A 19,035-nucleotide genomic window follows, 5' to 3' on the forward strand; every position below is an offset into this window, starting at 1 on the left:
TTCATTTAATATTTGTGACTATTTGTTTTGAGAAATCCTAGAGTACATTACTCTTACTGTTCATGAATTTTAATAAAAAATGTGAATTAAACAATATGTACAAAAGTCAATCATATCTACAAGGAAGGCTAAAGAACGTTTTTGGCAGATGGTGATTGAGTTCTAGAAGGGGTCTTTTTGTGAAACTGTCGCTAATAAGAATATTGAGGAGTAAAGAAACTAAACAAGGAAAAAATAATACGGAAAGAATGACTTATTGTGGCTATATAGACCATAGTAAGTGTACAGATGTCTAGGCAGAACAATTTACATAGAACCAGTAGTTGATGTGTAGATCAAAAGTCTGACACATACATTCACATTATTGCTCTACTGAATACTTACACGTTTCTATTAAACTGAATTGGAGTCCACAAAGCATACCAAAAAGAAATGGGACTTTGTCTTCCGGGTTCAAGCCGGAAGTCAGCACTTCCGTTGTCATATGCGGAAGTATGGCTGAGTTCCGTCAGTTGGTTAAACGGAAGTGAGATTTATGAGCTACATCACAATAGCGGTGGCCCCATGCAGAGAAGTCATTATACAGAAGTAGCTGTTGCTGTGGAAAACCTACGAGTAGGACATCGTCTGTCGTGAGGGGAAGAGATCCTGACTTGATTGGTGAATCCAGTTAACTGAAGGAGACAGGTAATAGTCCCTTGCCCTTTTTTCCTACTTTTACCTCTTAGACATGTAAATTATCATTTTCCCTCACGTATGTGACTGGGACATTTCTCGCTGACATCCCAAATGTAGTTCTTATAATTTTCTCTAATGAGGCAGTATTGTTTCATTGGTAAAATAATGAAAATTCTTTACTTCCTTAGACTTCAGAAAATACCTATTTTCATTCTGGGAATTTGAAATTTACTTTTATTCCCGTCACTTTTATGTGCGTCAAAGTAATCAGAGGTTTAATGTCTTCTGGCTCTGCTTCATGGCCACTAGACACTGTACTCCAGAAATTTACTACCTCTTGAACGACAGCACCCATCTCTAACTTTGACTCTAACGTGTCTCAATGATTTCTTTGCTTTGTGATACGTAACCTCTCTAAGAAGCAGTTATCTGAATAATAGTCCATACTGATCTTACAATCTGAATAGGAATAACGATATATCTATATCTATTTAAGTGCATATTTTCAATAGGTATTAGATATTTGAAAGATGGAATATGGAATTTGTTAATTCAGACATCAATAATTTAGAAAACCTTTTCCACATTCGCTTAAAAGTTGTCATGATGCATCACCTCCGTTTTGGTATAATGAAGAAAAATGCCTGAAAAATATGAACTTTTTTGACTTCAAAAGTTACACATTTCTGGGGCTGAGAAGGTGGTTTAGTGGTAGAGTGCTTGCCTTGCATGCATTAAGGCCCTGGCCACATGTACAAAAAGAAAGAAAAAAGCTGGAAGTGGCGCTGTGGTTCAAGTGGTAGAGCGCTAGCCTTGAGCTGTAGAGCTGAGGGACAGCGCCCAGACCCAGAGTACAGGCCCCATGTCAGGACATCCCCCGCCTTCATCTCGTTCCCCCCTCTCCCCACCGCCAAAAAAGTTACACATTTCTATAGCTTGTTATAAGTGACCATGTTTTGTGAAGTAGACAGATATCAATATATTTCAAGTGTGTCTAGCAACAAAAATTATTAGAGATGAATAGGTTGTACCCAGTTTCTCATATCGCTGACAAAATCCCAACATTTAATACTTGTGGTTTTGAAGTATTTAGTCATGTTTTCTCTCAGAGAATTTTTCTCATCCTCAGGACTTGCTGATACTTATCTGACTGTCACAATGGAAAAAGGTAAACATGTTTACGCATTTATTTGGGGGAATTATTTTTTTTTCTTGTTGGGAATCACAGAAAGTATATTGACAGGAACTGAGAGAATAGGATAGTAGGATTCGTCCTGATTGAATCTGAAACTTTAGACATTTTGATAATTATAACTTTGAATTTTGATGTGCTAGATTGAAAGGTGAAAAAGAATGTAAAATATTTGCACATTCTAGATGTAAATGTAAGACAGCAAATAAATCAGGGATGCTCAATGGATGTATGATTTCAGAAGATAAAACAAGCTAAGAGTTCCATTTGACTCCAATCAATACTTAGAATAAATTATAGAATCAATAACTAGAATAAATATTTTTCATAAAAAAATTAAGAACTACCTAATAGGAACTGACAGTACATCAGAAGTTAAATTCCAGAGTGATACTCTTTGTCATATTTTGAATTCCCCAAATAGGTATTCCAGATTAAGATAGAGTTAATAATGGAAACAACATTGAAGCCTTGCATGTTCCCCAATATATTGATTTTCCCGAGGTATTTGTTCTCTTTCAGAGGAATCGGTGGATCCTGAGAGGTTATTGCAGTGTCCCTATGATAAAAATCACAAAATCAGATCATGCAGGTTCCCATACCATCTTGTGAAATGTAAAGAGGTAATGTTTCATTGGAACATGTTGATATTACATAATTTCTTTAGTTCATGGATAAATTTGAGTATTTTTATAATAAATTGTGGGAAATGTATGAGAAAATATGAGAGAGACTGTGGGCATAAATGTCATAGTGAGATTTTTGTATTTCTTCTGAAATCTCTGCAGCATGTAATGGAAAGGAAGACAATCATAGTCCAACTTGTTTATTTCTAGAGACGTATTTCTAGATCCCTATTCAAAGCAGAACAAAGGCAAGATCTTTTGTGTGGGCAATTATGTCAAACCGTGTGTGCCATATTTCACAAACATTAGAGGTGGTTGCCTTTTCCTCCCCATTGCCTAATGGCCAAAATGTAAATTAATGGTATTCTTAAACATTATTTCATTAAAACACCCACTGTATTATCATATGGCCTAGAATTCAGTTTGTATACTGTACTTTTCATGCCATGGTTATCAACAAAACATGGGAGATGCATTGTGTCTCTTTTCTATATTGAGGGTATTTATTACAAAATTTCTTTTCACCAAAAATTTCTTAATATGAAATGCTACAATAAGTTCCAGAGCTGTAGGAGAGGCATAGTTTCTGCTGTTTTGTTTGCAAAGAAGACACATGTGATGACCCTCCATTTTGGATATTTTCAAATATATTGTGAATCACTTTATCTATGCATTTGTAAATTGCATATAAATAACCTATATTTGAGTAAACATAGGCCAAAATTGAGCACATATGTACGCTTCTAAACTTCCATATACAATTTATGGATCTTGGCACAGTTTCCTCATGAAAGAAATACTATTAACGTGAAAGTTTGATATCACTGTATCATTTTTTAATGCCATCCCAGGCAGGAGAGTCATAAACCTTCTTATCTCCCCGATCAAATGAGAATAGAAGAAGTGCTATGGTGAAAATTGTAGAAGTCTAGCCTGTGCAAAAGGATGCACTCGTTTTTTTTTCCTTCCCCTCCCCAAATTAGATAAATGTATATACATGATGCAGTGAACTAGAATCAAATGCAGTGAACACAGGGGTTAGACCAGGGGGAGGAACACACCAAAGGAAAACAATCACATTGTTCATAACAAATACCTTAAAAATTATAACAAGAATGAAAAACAAAAACAAAAAAAAACACTTGTATCCCTATCTTATTGTTTATTTCATTTAACATCTTTTTAAATAAGGTTTTTATTATAAAATACTGTACAGTGGTTACAGTTACAGGAGGAAGATAATGAGTACTATTCTTATCAAGCATTTTTGCCTCCTCCTTTGACTTTCCCCTGCCATCCCTACCCCCGTCTCGAGAACTACATTCCCCTCCCACACTGCTTAAATTACAATGTTCATTTTGGACATAGTGTACTTTTAAAATAAATTTTACTGTGAAAATATGTACAGAGGGATTACAAATAATGAGTGTATTTTTATCCAAAATTGTTGCCTCGTCCTTTGTTTTTCCCCTACCATCCTGTCCCTCCCAACTCTTCAACTACACTCCCTTACCCCAATCCTCACCTCTGCTTAAATTGTAAAGTTCGTTTTTCAACATAACGTCTTGTACATCTCATTGTTGCAATAGATCGATTTGTATCCCTATTTAAACATTTTGTTATTTCCCTTCCCCTCCCTAAATCATACTAACACCAAATACAGTGCAAACAGGGGTTATGCCATGGGGGAGGGACATACAAAACAAAAACAAAAATCCCATGGTCCCTTATAAATATGCTAGAAACAAGAGCAAGGAAGAAAAAAAAAAACACCTATGTCACTATCTTGGGTTCATTTCAATTTATCATCTTATCTGACCTTTGCTGCTTGTCCCAGATATATACCAGTTATTGGTAATAAAGGAAACTATGAGACCTATGTTTCTTTGGGCCTGGCATACTTCACTTAATGTAAATTTTTCCAAGTCTTTCCATTTGCTAACAAATGGGGCCATGCCATTCTTTATGATGGAGGCATAGAATTCCATTGTGTATATATACTACATTTTTTTTTGATCCATTCATCTACTGAGGAGCATCTGGGTGGGTTCCATATCTTAGTTATGGTAAATAATGCTGCAATGAACATAGTTGTACTTGTAGTTTTAGTATGGTCTCTTTTGTGAACATGTGGGTAAATGCCCAAAAGTGGGATTGCTGGGTCATAGGGGAACTCTGGGTGGAGTCTGGGGTGAGGAGGAATCTCAATGTTTTTTTGATTTGCATTTCTTTTATGGCTAGAGAGGTTGAGCATATCTTCATGTGTCTATTTGCCATTATTTTTTTTCCTTCAGAGAAGTTTCTTTTTCAGTCTTTAGTGCACTTACTTAATTGGCAGTTGTTTCTTTGAGGATTATTTGTTGTGGGATTGCATTTTTACAGTTTCAAGTATATTATATATATGAGACTCTTAGTGAAGATCTTTTCCCAATGCTTGGGCTTTCTATTGATCTTGCTTTGTATGTCCTTTGCCTTGCAGAACAGTGCAGCTTCATGCAACCCCATTTGTCCAAACTTTCTTTGAATTCTTGTGTTTCTGAGTCTCTATTAAAAAAATTTCGGCCTGGGCCAAGGTGACCAAAGGTTTCTCTTATTACATCCTGTAATGTTCGCAGGGTGTCTGCTTTTACTCCAAGGTCATTAATCCATTTGGAGTTGATTCTGTTGCAGGGTGATATATAAGGGTCTAGCTTTAGTTTTCTACAGGTGATTAGCCAATTTTGCCAGAACCATTTACTGAAAAAGCTATCCTTCCATTTCAGTTTTTTAGGCCCCTTATCAAAGATTCTGTGGCAATTGGTCTGTGGTTTTTGGGTATTCAATTCGATTCCATTGGTCCTCTTTTTGTGCCACTATCAAGCTGTTTTGACTACGATGGCTTTGTAGTAGAGTTTCAAATTTGGTATTGATATTCCTCCAGCACTGTTCTGTTAAGAATTGTTTTTGCTATTCATGGTTTCTTATTGTTCCATATAAAATATTGGATTATTTCTTCTAATTCCTTAAAGAATGAGGCTGGAATATTGATAGCTATCCCATTGAATTTATAGGTTGGTTTGGGAAGTATTCCCATTTCCACGATGTTGATCCTTCCAATCCAGGGACATGGGAGGATTTTCCCCATTCTAAGATCTATTTTGATTTTCTCTTTCAGATTTTTAATGTTTTCATCATAGATTTCTTTCACTTCTTTGGTTAATTCCTAGGTATTTTATTTTTTGTGTGGCTACTAAGAATGGAGTTGCTTTCCTTATTTCAGCTGCTCTCTTCTCATTGTTGCCATACAGAAAAGTCATTGATTTTAAAGTTTAATTTTATAACCTGCTACTTTGCCAAAGTTTGAATCAGCTCAAGTAATTTGGGAGTGGAGTCCATGTGATTTTTCAAAATACAAGATCATGTCTTCTGCAAAGAAGGAGAGTTTTACTTCATTTTATCCAATTTGGATCCCCTTAGTATTTGCATCTTGTCTTATTGCTATAGTTAGTCATTCTAGCATTAAATTGAAGAAAAGTGGAGAGAGTGGGCATCCTTGTCTCCTTCCTGAAGTTAGAAGAAATGGCTTTAATTTTTCACCATTGAGTACAATAATGAGGCTTTATTGTTTTGAGGAATGTTCCATGGATTCCTAGATTTCCAGAGCCTTCATTATAAAGGAGTGTTGGATCTTGTCAACTGCTATTTGTGGATCTATTGAGATAACTATCCTTATCCTTGGTCTATTTTATGTGATGAATTATATTAATTGATTGGCATACATTGAACCAGCTAAGTATTCCTGAAATGAATGCTGATTGATCATCGTGTATGATTTTTGGATGAATTGTTGAAGTTGATTGACCAAAATTTTGTTGAGAAATTTTGCATTGATATTCATCAAAGAAATGGGTCCCTAGTTCTCTTTCTTTGATGAGTTCTTGCCTGGTTTTGAGATGAGGTTTATGATGGCTTCATAGAAAGAGTTTGGTAGTGTACATTCCCTTCCAAATTCATTGAAGAATTGGAGGAGTATTGGTGTAAATAGTCCTTTGAAGGCCTTGTAGAATTCTGCTGGAAATCTATTCAGTCCTGGGATTTTCCTACATGGGAGGTCTCTTATTGCTGTTTCTATTTCAGTGCTTGATATGGGCAGGTTAACATGTTTTAACTCATGTTGTTTTAGTTCCAGTATGTCGATATTTGCTAGGAGAATGTCCATTTTTGCCAAGTTCTCAAAGATAGTAGCATAACAGTTTGAGAAGTTTTCCCTTATAATGTTCTGAAACGTGATTGTTTCTGTGGTGATATTTCCATTCTCAACTCTGAGTTTATTTATTTAGGTGTGTTATCTTCTTTTTCTGAGATTTGCAAACGGTCTGTCAGTTTTGTTAATTTTTTCCGAAGAACAAACTGATTGTTTTATGGAGTGTTTCTATTGTTTTGTTTTGTTTTGTTTTTGGATTCTAATTCATTTAATTCTGATTTAAGTTTTTTCTATCTACTGTATTGGGGTTTATCTTTCTGCTCTTTTTCAAGGAGTTTCATATGTCTCATTCAATTATTGGGTTTAGCTCTCTCCAATTTGTTGATGTAAGAACTCAGAGCTATAAACATGAACATTTGAATTTCCTTTCTAATCTCTTCCATGAGCCACCGGTGGTTCAAGAGTGTGTTGTTCAGCCCCCATGTATTACCGGACTTTCTTTGGTGGCTTTTGGTGTTGAGTTCTTGTGGTCTGAGAGAATGCAGGGCATAATTTCAGTGTTTCTGAATCTGGAGAAGTTTGCTTTGTGACCTAAAATGGAGTCTGTTTTTGAAAAAGCACCATGTGCTTGAGAAAAATGTGAATTCTAGTGCTGGTGGGTGAAATATTCAGTAGATACCTTTTAAATTTAGTTGATCTATGCAGTTCTTTAGATTGGCAGTTTCTCTGTTGAGTTTTTGCCAAGTTGATATAGATAGGATAGATAGATAGATAGATAGATAGATAGATAGATAGATAGATAGATAGATAGATAGATAGATGATAGATGGGATAGTGCTGTGTTAAAGTCCCCAGGAATTAATGTCTTTGGATCTATATGAGACTTGAGGGAAAGTAGTGTTTCTTGGATAAATTTGGTGCTCTGTTATTTGACGAATAGATATTTAGAATGTTAATATCCTCCTGAAGGAGAGATCTCTTAATTAGTATGTAGAACCTTCTTTATTGTTCCTCACTAATTTTAATTTGAAATCTATTTTATCGATATAAGTATTGAAATTTCCACCTGTTAATGGGGGCTCTTTGCTTGGTAGATTTTATTCCAGCCTTTCACTTTCAAAATATGTTTGGACTTATGGGCAAGGTGTGACTCCTGAAGGCAACAGATACAAGATTCCTGCTTTTTAATTCAACTACTCCTGGCACTGTGGCTATGTGGTGAAGTACTTGCCTAGAATGCATGAAGCCCTGGGTTCAATTCTTCAGTACCACCTACCTGTAAATGCCAGAAATCGTGCTGTGGCTCAAACGGTAGAGAGATAACCTTTAGCAAAACAGCTCAGGAACAGTGCCTGGGCTCTGAGTTCAAGCCCCAGGACTAGCAAAAATAAATAAATAATTTTCTTTAATTCAACTACTTAGTTTATGTCCTTTAATTGGAGAGTTAAGTCCATTGATATTGAGAGTTAGGACTAAAAGGTGTTTGGTAGTTCCTGCCAAATTTTCCACCTTCTCGGGGCTGCAATAACTGAGTTCTTCTTATTGTTCTTGGATTCTCAGTTTGGGTGCAGTTTCTTTAGACTTCATTTCGGTCTTGTTGGTTTTCTATGGGTAGTACATCTTTAAGTATCTTTTGTAGGGATGGTTTGGTTGAGATCTATTGTTTCACTTTTTCTTTGCTATGGGAGATTTTTAATTGACCTTTGGTTATGAAGGAGAGTTTGACTGGGTACACTATTCTTGGTTGGTAGTTCTTTAATTTTAGGGCATGGAATACATAATTCCAGGCTCCTCTTGGTTTAATTGTCTCTGCTGAGAAAGCTGAGGTTATTCTAATTGGGTCCCTTTATGGGTGATTTATCTTTTCTCCTTGATATCTTCAAGGATTTTCTCCTTGGTCTGAATTTTCTCCTTGGTCTCCTTGGTCTGTGCAGATTATAATGTGACAGTGGGATATCCTGTTCTGGTCTGGTCTATTTGGGGTTCTAAGTTTCTTGTATCTAAATAGGCCTATCTTTTTGCATGTTAGGGAAGTTCTCTGCTAGGATCCTGTTAAACAAATTTCTTAGACCATTAACTTCTGTCTCTAGGTGTTCCTCTACACCTATTGTCCTTAGATTAAATCTTCTGGTGGTGTCTTCCAAATATGGAATAGATCTATCATGTTTCTTGGATTCGTCTTGGTTAGTTGTGTGTTTTTCTCTCTGTTATCTAGGCTGTCTTCAATCCCTGAGATTCATTCTTCTGCATGGTGTAACCTACTGTCCAGTTTTTCTACTCTGTTTATATTGACTTTTCTTCTAATTGGTCGATTTTGGTGGCTTCCAATTCTCTGTTGCAGTTAAATTTTCGATCCTGTATGAACTTCTTTACTTTCTTAATTTGGGGACACTGTTTATACTCAAAACACTTAGTTGATTGGTTATGGTTTTCTTGGACTTACATTCATCCTGTCGAGCTTCATTTAGTGTTCCCTTTGTAGTCTGCCTGCAATCCTTCAGTTGTTTGTTTATGGATTCCATGAATGCCTCTACTGATCTTTGTCTATTCTCATCCTGCTAATCCAATTCCTGTATTACTCTTTGATTAGCTTTCTCAAGCTCACACTTACTGTGTTTCTCTTTGGGTGTCCTCAGCCTGCTCACACAATTCCTGTCTTTCTCTTTGATGTTCTCAACTGTCCATGCCATTCCTTTCTCTTTGACTGTTCTCAGCCTGCTCATATAATTCCTGTATTATTATTTGACTGTTCCCAGCCTGCTCATGCAATTCCTGTGTTAAACTTTGAGTGGCTTTCTAACACTCTGGAGATTCCTGTAGTAATTCCTGGTTTGCTTCCTCTTGCTCCTTATCTTACCGAGTCCTTTGCAGGTTTTCAGTCTTTTCATTCACCACATTTATGGCAGTGATTGTAGAGCTTTTGGGGATCTCTCCTCTGTATTATTCATTAACTGTTTTGTCAGCTGATTATCATGAGTGGGATTTGAGATACCCGGAATTGCCATTTTTTGGGGGGTTTAGCGATTTTTCTGCCCATTTTGTATGAAAGTAACAATTTTCTTGCAGAGCACTATTTTAAGGCAAGCATCTTCCAAAGTCCTGTAGTTGCACAGTATCTACCAAAGTCCTGTAGTTGCACAGACAAAATGGCTGCAGATACAATCTAGTTCAAGAGATACAATCTATTCAACATCAAACAACTATGGACTAAAGAACTAAGAAGACCAAAGAGAGATTCAGCAAACCAGAAATTATTAGGTTTAGGGATAATTGTGGGGAAAAATACAATTAGAGGGAAGTGGAGAGGTAAAAGGAGAGTGAGGTTAAAGGAATCCTAATCTCAGTGGGGAAATGGATTGGACAGAGTGAGAGCAGCGAGATTTAAAAAAAAAAAAGAAAAATGGAAAAACAAAAATTTATATTTAAGAAATGATACAGTTCAAATTATGTAAGTATAAAGTAATGATATTGATAGAAAAAAAGAATAGGATGAGAGGACGGGAGAAATGAAAAGGAACATGAGTAACTAAAAAATAAAAATTCTTAAAATTGGAGTATGTGAAAGTTATATAGGTGTAAAGAGTTAAACACTACTATTAAAAAGTTAAGCTTAAGAGGTTGTGAATTGAGTAATAGATTTCTCGATTAAGTATGTACACGATGGGGGATAAGGTCTAATAATCGATGACAGATATATAAATCATGATAAACAGAACATGTATATGTCTGGGAATAAGCAATTATGTTATGTAAAAAAGAAAGAGAAAAGACGAAATAAAAAGGGGAAAAAAAGGTCCAAAATATAAAAAGAGATTACAAAAAAAAAGCCCACAATCACACATATACAGCTAAAATACAAATTATGAGAGAAAAAATAATAGAAAACATTTTTTAAAAAATAAAAATAAAACATGGTAGAAAAAACAGTTCTTTGATTTTTTTTGAGTGGGAGGAAGATCTTGTATCTCCCTGTGTCCGTAACCAGGCTCCTAGTGGAGTCACTGGTCTGCTTCTGGTGTTTGTTTTTCCTGCTGTTTGATTGGTTTCTTAAGTTAGTTTGTTAGAGCAGGCAAAAAAATGCTCTGCATTGTCCAGGATTTTTTTTATTCTTTCCCCAAGCTTGTTCAGAGAGAGGGAGATCTGCTTTGAGTACCACACAAAAGGGAGATGGCTGTTTCCTCTAACGTGGAGTTGATATGATATGGCCAGGTTCTAGGTAGGGTTGAGACTTTTCAGCAATCAGTAGCTTTTCCCTGAGGGGCTAGCTCCTGAAAAACTCACAGAGCCAAACCTGGAGCCATTTTCATGGTTTATGTTTACTGAGTTTCAGTTGTTTGCTAGGCTGTTGTTGGGACTGCAGAATCTGTTTCTGTTTACCCAGTGAAGAAAGACAGTCTTCTGGGAGTGAAGCACCCTCTGCCTGGGCAGGCTGATTTTCATTTGAGGGGAAATGAGCTGGGCAGGACAGATCGGTTCCTGGGACTTGCTAAATGGCAGTTTTTGTATTCTTATAAGATCTGAGTTGGAGCTAGCTGCTTGGCAAGGCCTTTGTCAGTATCAAAGATGGAGATCTCTGGTGTGGGGGGGAGTGACAGCCTCCTCACAGGTTCTCTGAGAGAAGTGAATATGATGTCATGGTTGTCTTCATGCGAGACTCTTGGTTCCTGTGCAGTCCTTGGTCTGTGATCTTCAGGATGAAGATTTCTGCTCCTTTTCGGTTCTTACTGGTGGTGAGTAGAATCCACTGGCCCAAAGCATCTGGTGCCCATATTCCAGAACTTGTCTATTGGTATGATGGCCACGGCCACCATCTCCACCGCAGCCACTGCAGCTGCAGCTACCAGCAAGTGCTCAGATCTGTCTCCTGGCTGGACTTTCCCTCTCTGGCCAAACTCTCTGTACTGTGATGGCACAATAGGTGTGATTCTGTAGCCTAGGACTGGTCACTGGAACACTAAAACTGCTTTCTGTGTGAGAACTTGTTTATCCTCCAGCTTCTCTTCCACCATCTTCCTCAGGTCTTCTGACATACAGAGGTTATAACGGGGGGTGGAGGGTAGGTACATAAAAAGAAAAAAAAATCATGCAGTACCTTACAAATATATTACAACAATAGCAGGACAGAAAAAAACACTTCTGTAGTTATCTTGGGGTTCATTTCTCTTATCATCTTCTCTGAACTTTTCTGCTTGTCTCAGACATATACTATTTATTAGAAAAAAGAAACTATGGGACTTATCCTTCTTGGGGCCTGTCTTACTCACTTAATATAATTTTTTTGTCTTTCCATTTCCTAACAAGGGCATTTCATTTTTCTGATGGTGTCATCGAGCAGTTTTGCCTCCGACTTTATTTTACCAATACCATCCCCTGCTTTCCACCTCCGCAACTACACACCACCCTTGCCTTAACCCTCCTTTTTAATTGTAAAGTTCATTTTTTATGATCCTATGTACATCGCTTTTGAACATTTCTGCTTGTCCTAAATATACACTAGTTATTCGAAATAAGGGAAACAATGGACCTATGTTTCTTTGGGCCTGGCTTACTTCAATCAATATAATATTTTCTGAGTCTTTCCATTTCCAAAATATTGAGCAATATCATTCTTTCTGATGGAGGTATACAATTCCATTTTGTATATATTCACCACATTTTCTTTTTTTTTTATTTTCTTTTTTTTTAATTTAATTATATTTTATTTGAGAACATACTGTACAGAGGGGCTACAATTACATAATGCATTCATCTACTGAGGAGCTTCTGGGGTTGTTCCAAACCTTAGCTATGGAAAATAATGGTGGTAGTTTTGGTCTGGTCTTGTAAGTGATCATTTGGGTAAATGCACAAAAGTGGGATTGTTGGGTAATACAGGAGCTTTATGTGGAGTCTTTTGAGGAACTCCATACTGCTTTGGCATACAGGTTGATCTATTTTAACAATGAAATATATGAGACACTATGTTGAAAATGAACTTTACAAATTTGGTGCGTGGCAAGTAGCAGTAGAAGGAAGGAGTTGGGTAGATGGGGAGGTAAGAGGTCTTAGGGGAAAAACACAGGAGGGAGTAACACTGCCTATAGGAAATGAACTCATTACCTTATTCATATAACTGTAATCCCTGTGTAAAATAACTTTACAATAAAAAATGTGTATTAAAAAAGGAAGTACTAGCACAGTACCTATACTGTGTTGTCAAGCCCGTGGTTGATATCCTGCACAAAGTAATCTAAAAAGAGAAAATTTGAATATGTTTCTTCATATTTAAACTTTTGTCATACAGAATCATCCTGATATTGCTGCCAAATTGGCTACTTGTCCCTTTAATGCTCGCCACCTGGTACCACGAGATCAACTCACTGAACATATTGCAACTTGTATGGACAAAACTTCTCTTGAAGATGATGTAGGTAAGCCTGATAATAAAACACAATCCAACTCAATGTAGGCCCTTTGCACCTGTATACTTCTGTGATGTTAGTTATCTCTTTGTTTGTAGATAACATCATATGGAACGAGAAACAATACAAGAGTTCTGAAAGTACATGGCAATATGTTTCCTCTGAGGAAGACTGGGATAAAGGTAAAAAGCTTGTTGAACTTTCTGTAATTTCCATTATTGAATCTCAACTTACTTTGTGCTGTTGTATGCTTTCTTCCTTTAGGAGTGAAATTAAAAATCTTTGTTCAACTTGGATTGTCTTGTATGCTAATATCAATAACATATATGATAATATGCATTCTTAACTGATTAAAAACCATGTCAAACATTTAAATGATATGTTTTTGCACATGGCTAAGGACTCATTCTTTTCAACCTTTATTATCCAGCTAAAAGTTTCTTGGAAGGCTCTTAAGGCCATCAACCTTGCTGTTTTTCTTTATCGATGTATAATGTTAGAGCCAATCTAAGCTAGCACCTCGATCAAGTATGTAATTCTCCCTTTGGCAGAATCCTTGGAAGATCCTAGCCCAAGTTTTGTTTGGGGCACAAGCAAATCATCTGGCAACAACAGGTAAAGAAAATAATTTTCTTGTGATGTCCTATTTTCTGATAAAATTCAAAGTAAAGAAATAGGATAAATGAATAAATGAATAACAAACTCTGTTCCATATACCCATATATTGTGCTCACTACAAATGAAGTTTGGATTGCTCTCTGTAATTGGTGGCAAAAGTCAAGTATAGTTTCACTAGGACCAATAAGATTGTAATCACCCAAATTACTTTAAATCAGAATTAGCTTATCTGAATGTTCTTCTCATTCTGTTATAATCAATTTAAATCCGGGAAGCCATACATAACAGTATTATGTTGGGCCAACCTTTTTATAACCATTTTCATGAATTCAGGATTCACTCATCACATCAATTATGATAGTGTAAATGGAAGTATCTTCCACTGGTAATTGATAAATGTACAGACTTACGGGTGGGTTACCATGTCTTCCTTCTGAAATTCATTAAAGAATATTATACGAATGTCTATCTGATTTAAATTTTCTCCACAAATTAGTATAAAATATTTGAGGAGATTCTTGAGATGATTTACAATTTGCACTTTGCAAAGATACGTATTAATAAAATGTATTTAGAAGTATATTTTAGCAGCAACTCATACATGGATTTCATCTTTCACATTCCTGTATGAAGTATAAATATACATTGGTGTGGTATAGATTGGAAATTCAAAATTAGCTGTGCAACTACAAAAGTTATGCTATCTCTTTGTGAGTAGTTATGACATTGTTGAAAGAATTTTAATTGCTAGAATGAACTTGTCCTTCTAGAGTCACAAAATAGATTATATTTTTGATTTTCTGGAATTTGAAAACATCAAGGCTCTCTGACATGGTAAGATGGCAAACACATTAAAAAGTGAAGAGTAATTGGCTTTTCTTGGAATTCTTCATGAGCCTTTATTTAATTTTGAATCATGTAATTAGTCTTGCTTGCCGATATGAGACCTCTTTCTTTTTATAACTGAGACAAAAGATTCTAGATGTATTGATAATGTTAAGAATTTTCTCATCTGATCAGTCTAGAAAAATTAAAAAAAAAAAAACGCATTCAACGTAAGACCAAGGAGAATTTATGTGAGCCTGTCACCACAGTCAGGCCTCATATATTCTTCCTGTGGAAAGGTAGTAAGCATACTAAGTATTTGTCTTCAATTGTCTGTTGTATGTCAAACATATTATAATATTATGTGAAGGATGAATTGGCAGTTTATATGGTAAAGATTTTGCTGAGGATGAGTAATAGTAATAGATAAATTCACCCTTTTATCTGATGATAATTTGCTAATTCATGAAGATTATAGCGAGGACTAAAACTCATCCTGTTTACAAACTGAACCTATTAATTTAGTGTTTGATCAACAGAATATATTGATTCTTTGTGTTAGGGTGTTTCTCATCCTCTGTCATGCAGAGGAAAATGAATATGTCTTGGGAAACAATTCTGAGGTAGAAAACCACACTTGAGCCAGGCCAGGTGATAATGTTAATTCTTGCATCTCACGTGTCTGACACATAAGGATGTAATTATAGATTAATGAAGTGAAAGATTTTTTTTTTCAGATTCATTTATGGAATTAATTCCTTCGAATTCGATAGTATAGAGAGCATTCTCCTTAAGGAAAACCATGGTTACTCATAGACCTGCCGTGTGCATGAATATTGGGAACAAAGACGCTCAAAAATCTTCAGCGCACTCTGGATAACAGAGAAAAGAAACCTGTTACAGGTTGCTTAGGGACCTATAAGAGGCTGAAATCTGAGGATCAGATCTCAGGAATATTTGTCAAACTCTCATCAACAATTAACCATCTAAAAACTGGGAGTGTCTCTCTAGCTCAAGTGGTAGAACATTTGAGCTCTGAAGAGCTCAGGGACCATGCCCAAGCCCAAAGTTCAATCCCAATGACCAACAAGAACAATAGCCAAAGACAGGAATGTAATGTAATATGCATCAACAATGTCCCATACTCCCTGGTATTTCCAAAATCTCTGAAGTTTTTCCTTCCACATAAGAGCCAGTTAGATTTTATTCACTCCCTACTCATAATATCATGTATTTTCTCTATGAATTTTAGAGTAATGTTTAATGGGGCAGTGATATTTCCTTACTTCATTGGTTATTAGAACACATAATTTGACCCAATGGGATTACTAATTCTCTTCCCTTATGCAAAAATGTCTTACTTATGGAATTATAATTTCTCTGGATCTAAACAGTAGATAAGAGTAAAGAACCTGAAAATTCATGTGAATCTGTGACAGTGTAGGAGACCAGGCTACTTGTTGATTTGTCTCTTCAAGATTTATACAACCCTAGCTTTGCCATTATAGGCTCACACACACACACACACACACACACACACACATATATATATGCAAATATATATGTATATTTATATATATTTGTATGTGTGTGTGAGCTGATTTATGTCTGTAATCAGATATTTCTTTTACCTGTCCATTTGTAGATGCAAATTTTGTGTCTGTGTGTGTGCAAACTAAAATGGTGTACATTTTTTCCTACTCTGTTTCAACACCTATAAGTCGATGCTGGGCACATTACTATGTTTTGTGTAATTGAAAAGTGAGGGTATTTTTCCTGCCTTCAATTCTTGATTTTGCTCAGTCATGACAAAAATTAATAACAGGTTATCATGGATTTTTTCATGTGTCTTCGATTGATCCCTAAGCTCGATCCAAGTGATATTTTCCAAACGTTGGTATGTCCCTGGCATATATATAATTCTCATAACCATACATATTTGAGAAAGCAGTGTTAATGTAGGAAGGTTACCCTTAGTTAATGGAAATTTTCTATGTTCATTTTAAAGTCCAATGTTTCAGTCTTCATACTGAAAGGTGACATGCATATTTGTCTTAAAGGCTAATTATTTTTCTGAACTGCTGGATATATTTACCTGATACCACTCCAAAATGTCATTGTGACTTCACAATAGCATTTGTTTTGTCCACACAAAAAATGGAAAAGCCGTTTATTTGTTTGAGGCATAGAATATGTCTTGTAACTGTACCTGTATTGTATCCCTTCATATTTTACTAACCTACCATAAAGCATGTATCTTTTGGTAGGATAGATCTCATAAAACAATCCCTCTTTGTGGTTTGTTTTTATGCATCCATTCACAAATATTGAAATTGAGTGGTAAGTTCATTGCAATAACATTATATAGTAAAACCACTATGGATTTTCTTCCTATTTTTCTGGATGCATGATACATCCATGGTTATATTACAAGAAATCTCGTTCAGAAACTGTGCCAAGATATGGCTGAGCCTGAATGGGTGACAGAGTAAATTTTGAAGAACTGGAAAATAATCGCTGAAGTATCAGATTGGCTAGCGTCATATTTCAAATGTGCAATGAAGTTTCAATGTGTTGAGGCAGAGAGTGTCCAAGTGTAATTTGTGAGGTTTGTATAGAACGATCAAATTTCAATGGAAAGGGACGTGGAAGTAAGCAAGAAAATTTTTGAAAATAGCTGATGATGTGCTCTCATTAGTTTTTGAATATCTCTCGAACTGCAAGTGAAGTTCTTGTTTATATGCAAAGTACAAATATATATATTCTAGTGTTCTCCACAGAAAGTAAAATAATATTTTTCTATTTCTTTGCAGGAAACATTCTAGGAACAAACCATGAGTTCAAACCATTTCTCATTGTTTCATTTACATTTTACATTTATTAATATATTGTGATGCTCACTCAACCAAATGAATTCATTTTAACTTCTACTACCAATTCAATCTCTATTCACCTTTATCTTGAATACAGAAGCAAAGCGGGGTGTTTATGTCCTTATTGGAATTCACCATGTCACTATCCACATAGACATGGTAATGTTGGAATATAGAAACTCCAATAATTACATCAAAATCTACATTTGTTTCCCAATAGAGAACAAATCATAATTCATTATTCATTGTTCTTACGTTTGCCTGTGAATATCATCTTCCATTTCATATATTGATATAATTGGATATATTGGTATAATGAATACATAAAAACTGTAATGGTATTAGTCCTCTTATAAAAATCTTATACCAAATATGTATTCCCATATAAAATGGCCATTAAAATTTCAAAGGGATTTTTCAATCAACATTCTGAAGTATAATTCTTACTATAAAGCTTCTCATCCATCTCATTGATTTCCAAGTATAATCTCATCTAAACAAGGATTCTGGGAGTTCTTTCCAAATATGTGGCAGAAAAGAACAGATAATGTATGTGTACACAAAATACCATTCAAAACTTATTCTTTTGAGGGGGCAAAGTGCAGTTTGTGAAGATAGCATGATTTTGTGCTAAAAATGTGTTTTTGTTTTGTTTTTTACGGCATGAGGATATGCAACTTTGGCATTCTAAAATGTTCCAAGAAAGAGTGGACTGTATCTGTAGAGTGTAATAAAAACACTTTTATGGAACCATATTTCATGACTATGTTCATATTCAATTTGTGGGTAATTTTCCCCACATATATATGCCTCCACATACTTATAGTAGACTTGGCACTGTGGTCCAAAACATTCCTCATGCAAAATGGAATAATTTTTGAAGGATATTTTAGGAAGATCCACTTTGTAAAAATTGTTGTTAAGACTCCTATGCAAGACATATAGGTGAATCTTTTGGGTACAGATGAGGAAGTTAAAGATGTGAGAATGTGGCTCATATTTATTATTCATGTTGAAATGGGAGGGTTTCTTTGTATGGGCTTATTTGTGCACCTATTGTATAATTGCATGTGTTTCTTGGTTTTTATTCAGAAATTGTGAGCAAGAATGAATTCAACATTAATTTGGGAAGGATAGTTTAGAATCTGTAGACTCAGGAAAACCTGAGTGTACAGAGTGATTATAATTACGTATGTACGGCAGTGACTCGTTTTCTTGTCACGTGTTACCTTAGCCCTCATTTTTCTTACACTTTATTCTACTTCAAAACTCCACCGCCCTTGTTGGAAATGCCATTTCCAACATATTGTCTTGTGAGGAATTTTGTGGCATTGGTTCACCCGTTGTCCTCTATCTCAAAAATTTTTGATTCCTCTTCTTTGCCCTAATCACATTAAAGTTTATATAGTCCATAGGCTACCAAATTCAAATATAAAGACAAGAAGGGGGAAACCCTATGAAAAATAAAGGAAAAAGGCAAGTAAAAAGAATCAGTTTTACATAGTATTTTTTGTTTGTTTGTTTGTTTTTTTGGATCCAGTCGAGGGGCCTGAACTCTGGGCCTGGGCACTGTCCCTCAGCTCTTCAGCTCAAGGCTAGCGCTCTACCACTTGAGCCACAGCGCCACTTCTGGCTTTTT

General features: G+C 35.6%; 1 protein-coding gene across 1 annotated transcript; it reads left to right on the forward strand.

Annotated features, from left to right (window-relative positions):
* Positions 1 to 527: 527 nt before the first annotated feature.
* On the forward strand, positions 528 to 18,110 carry LOC138815307 (gametocyte-specific factor 1-like). The gene is made up of 7 exons (XM_070004647.1): positions 528 to 687; positions 1,808 to 1,846; positions 2,393 to 2,493; positions 12,963 to 13,089; positions 13,179 to 13,262; positions 13,632 to 13,695; positions 17,337 to 18,110. The coding sequence occupies exons 2-7, from the start codon at positions 1,837 to 1,839 to the stop codon at positions 17,359 to 17,361; spliced, it is 411 nt and encodes a 136-aa protein (XP_069860748.1). The 5' UTR covers positions 528 to 687; positions 1,808 to 1,836; the 3' UTR covers positions 17,362 to 18,110.
* Positions 18,111 to 19,035: the final 925 nt, after the last annotated feature.

This window comes from Dipodomys merriami, unplaced genomic scaffold, assembly GCF_024711535.1.
Source record: "Dipodomys merriami isolate MVZ:Mamm:240054 unplaced genomic scaffold, mDipMer1.0.p SCAF_1085, whole genome shotgun sequence".
NCBI classification, from domain to species: Eukaryota; Metazoa; Chordata; class Mammalia; order Rodentia; family Heteromyidae; genus Dipodomys; species Dipodomys merriami.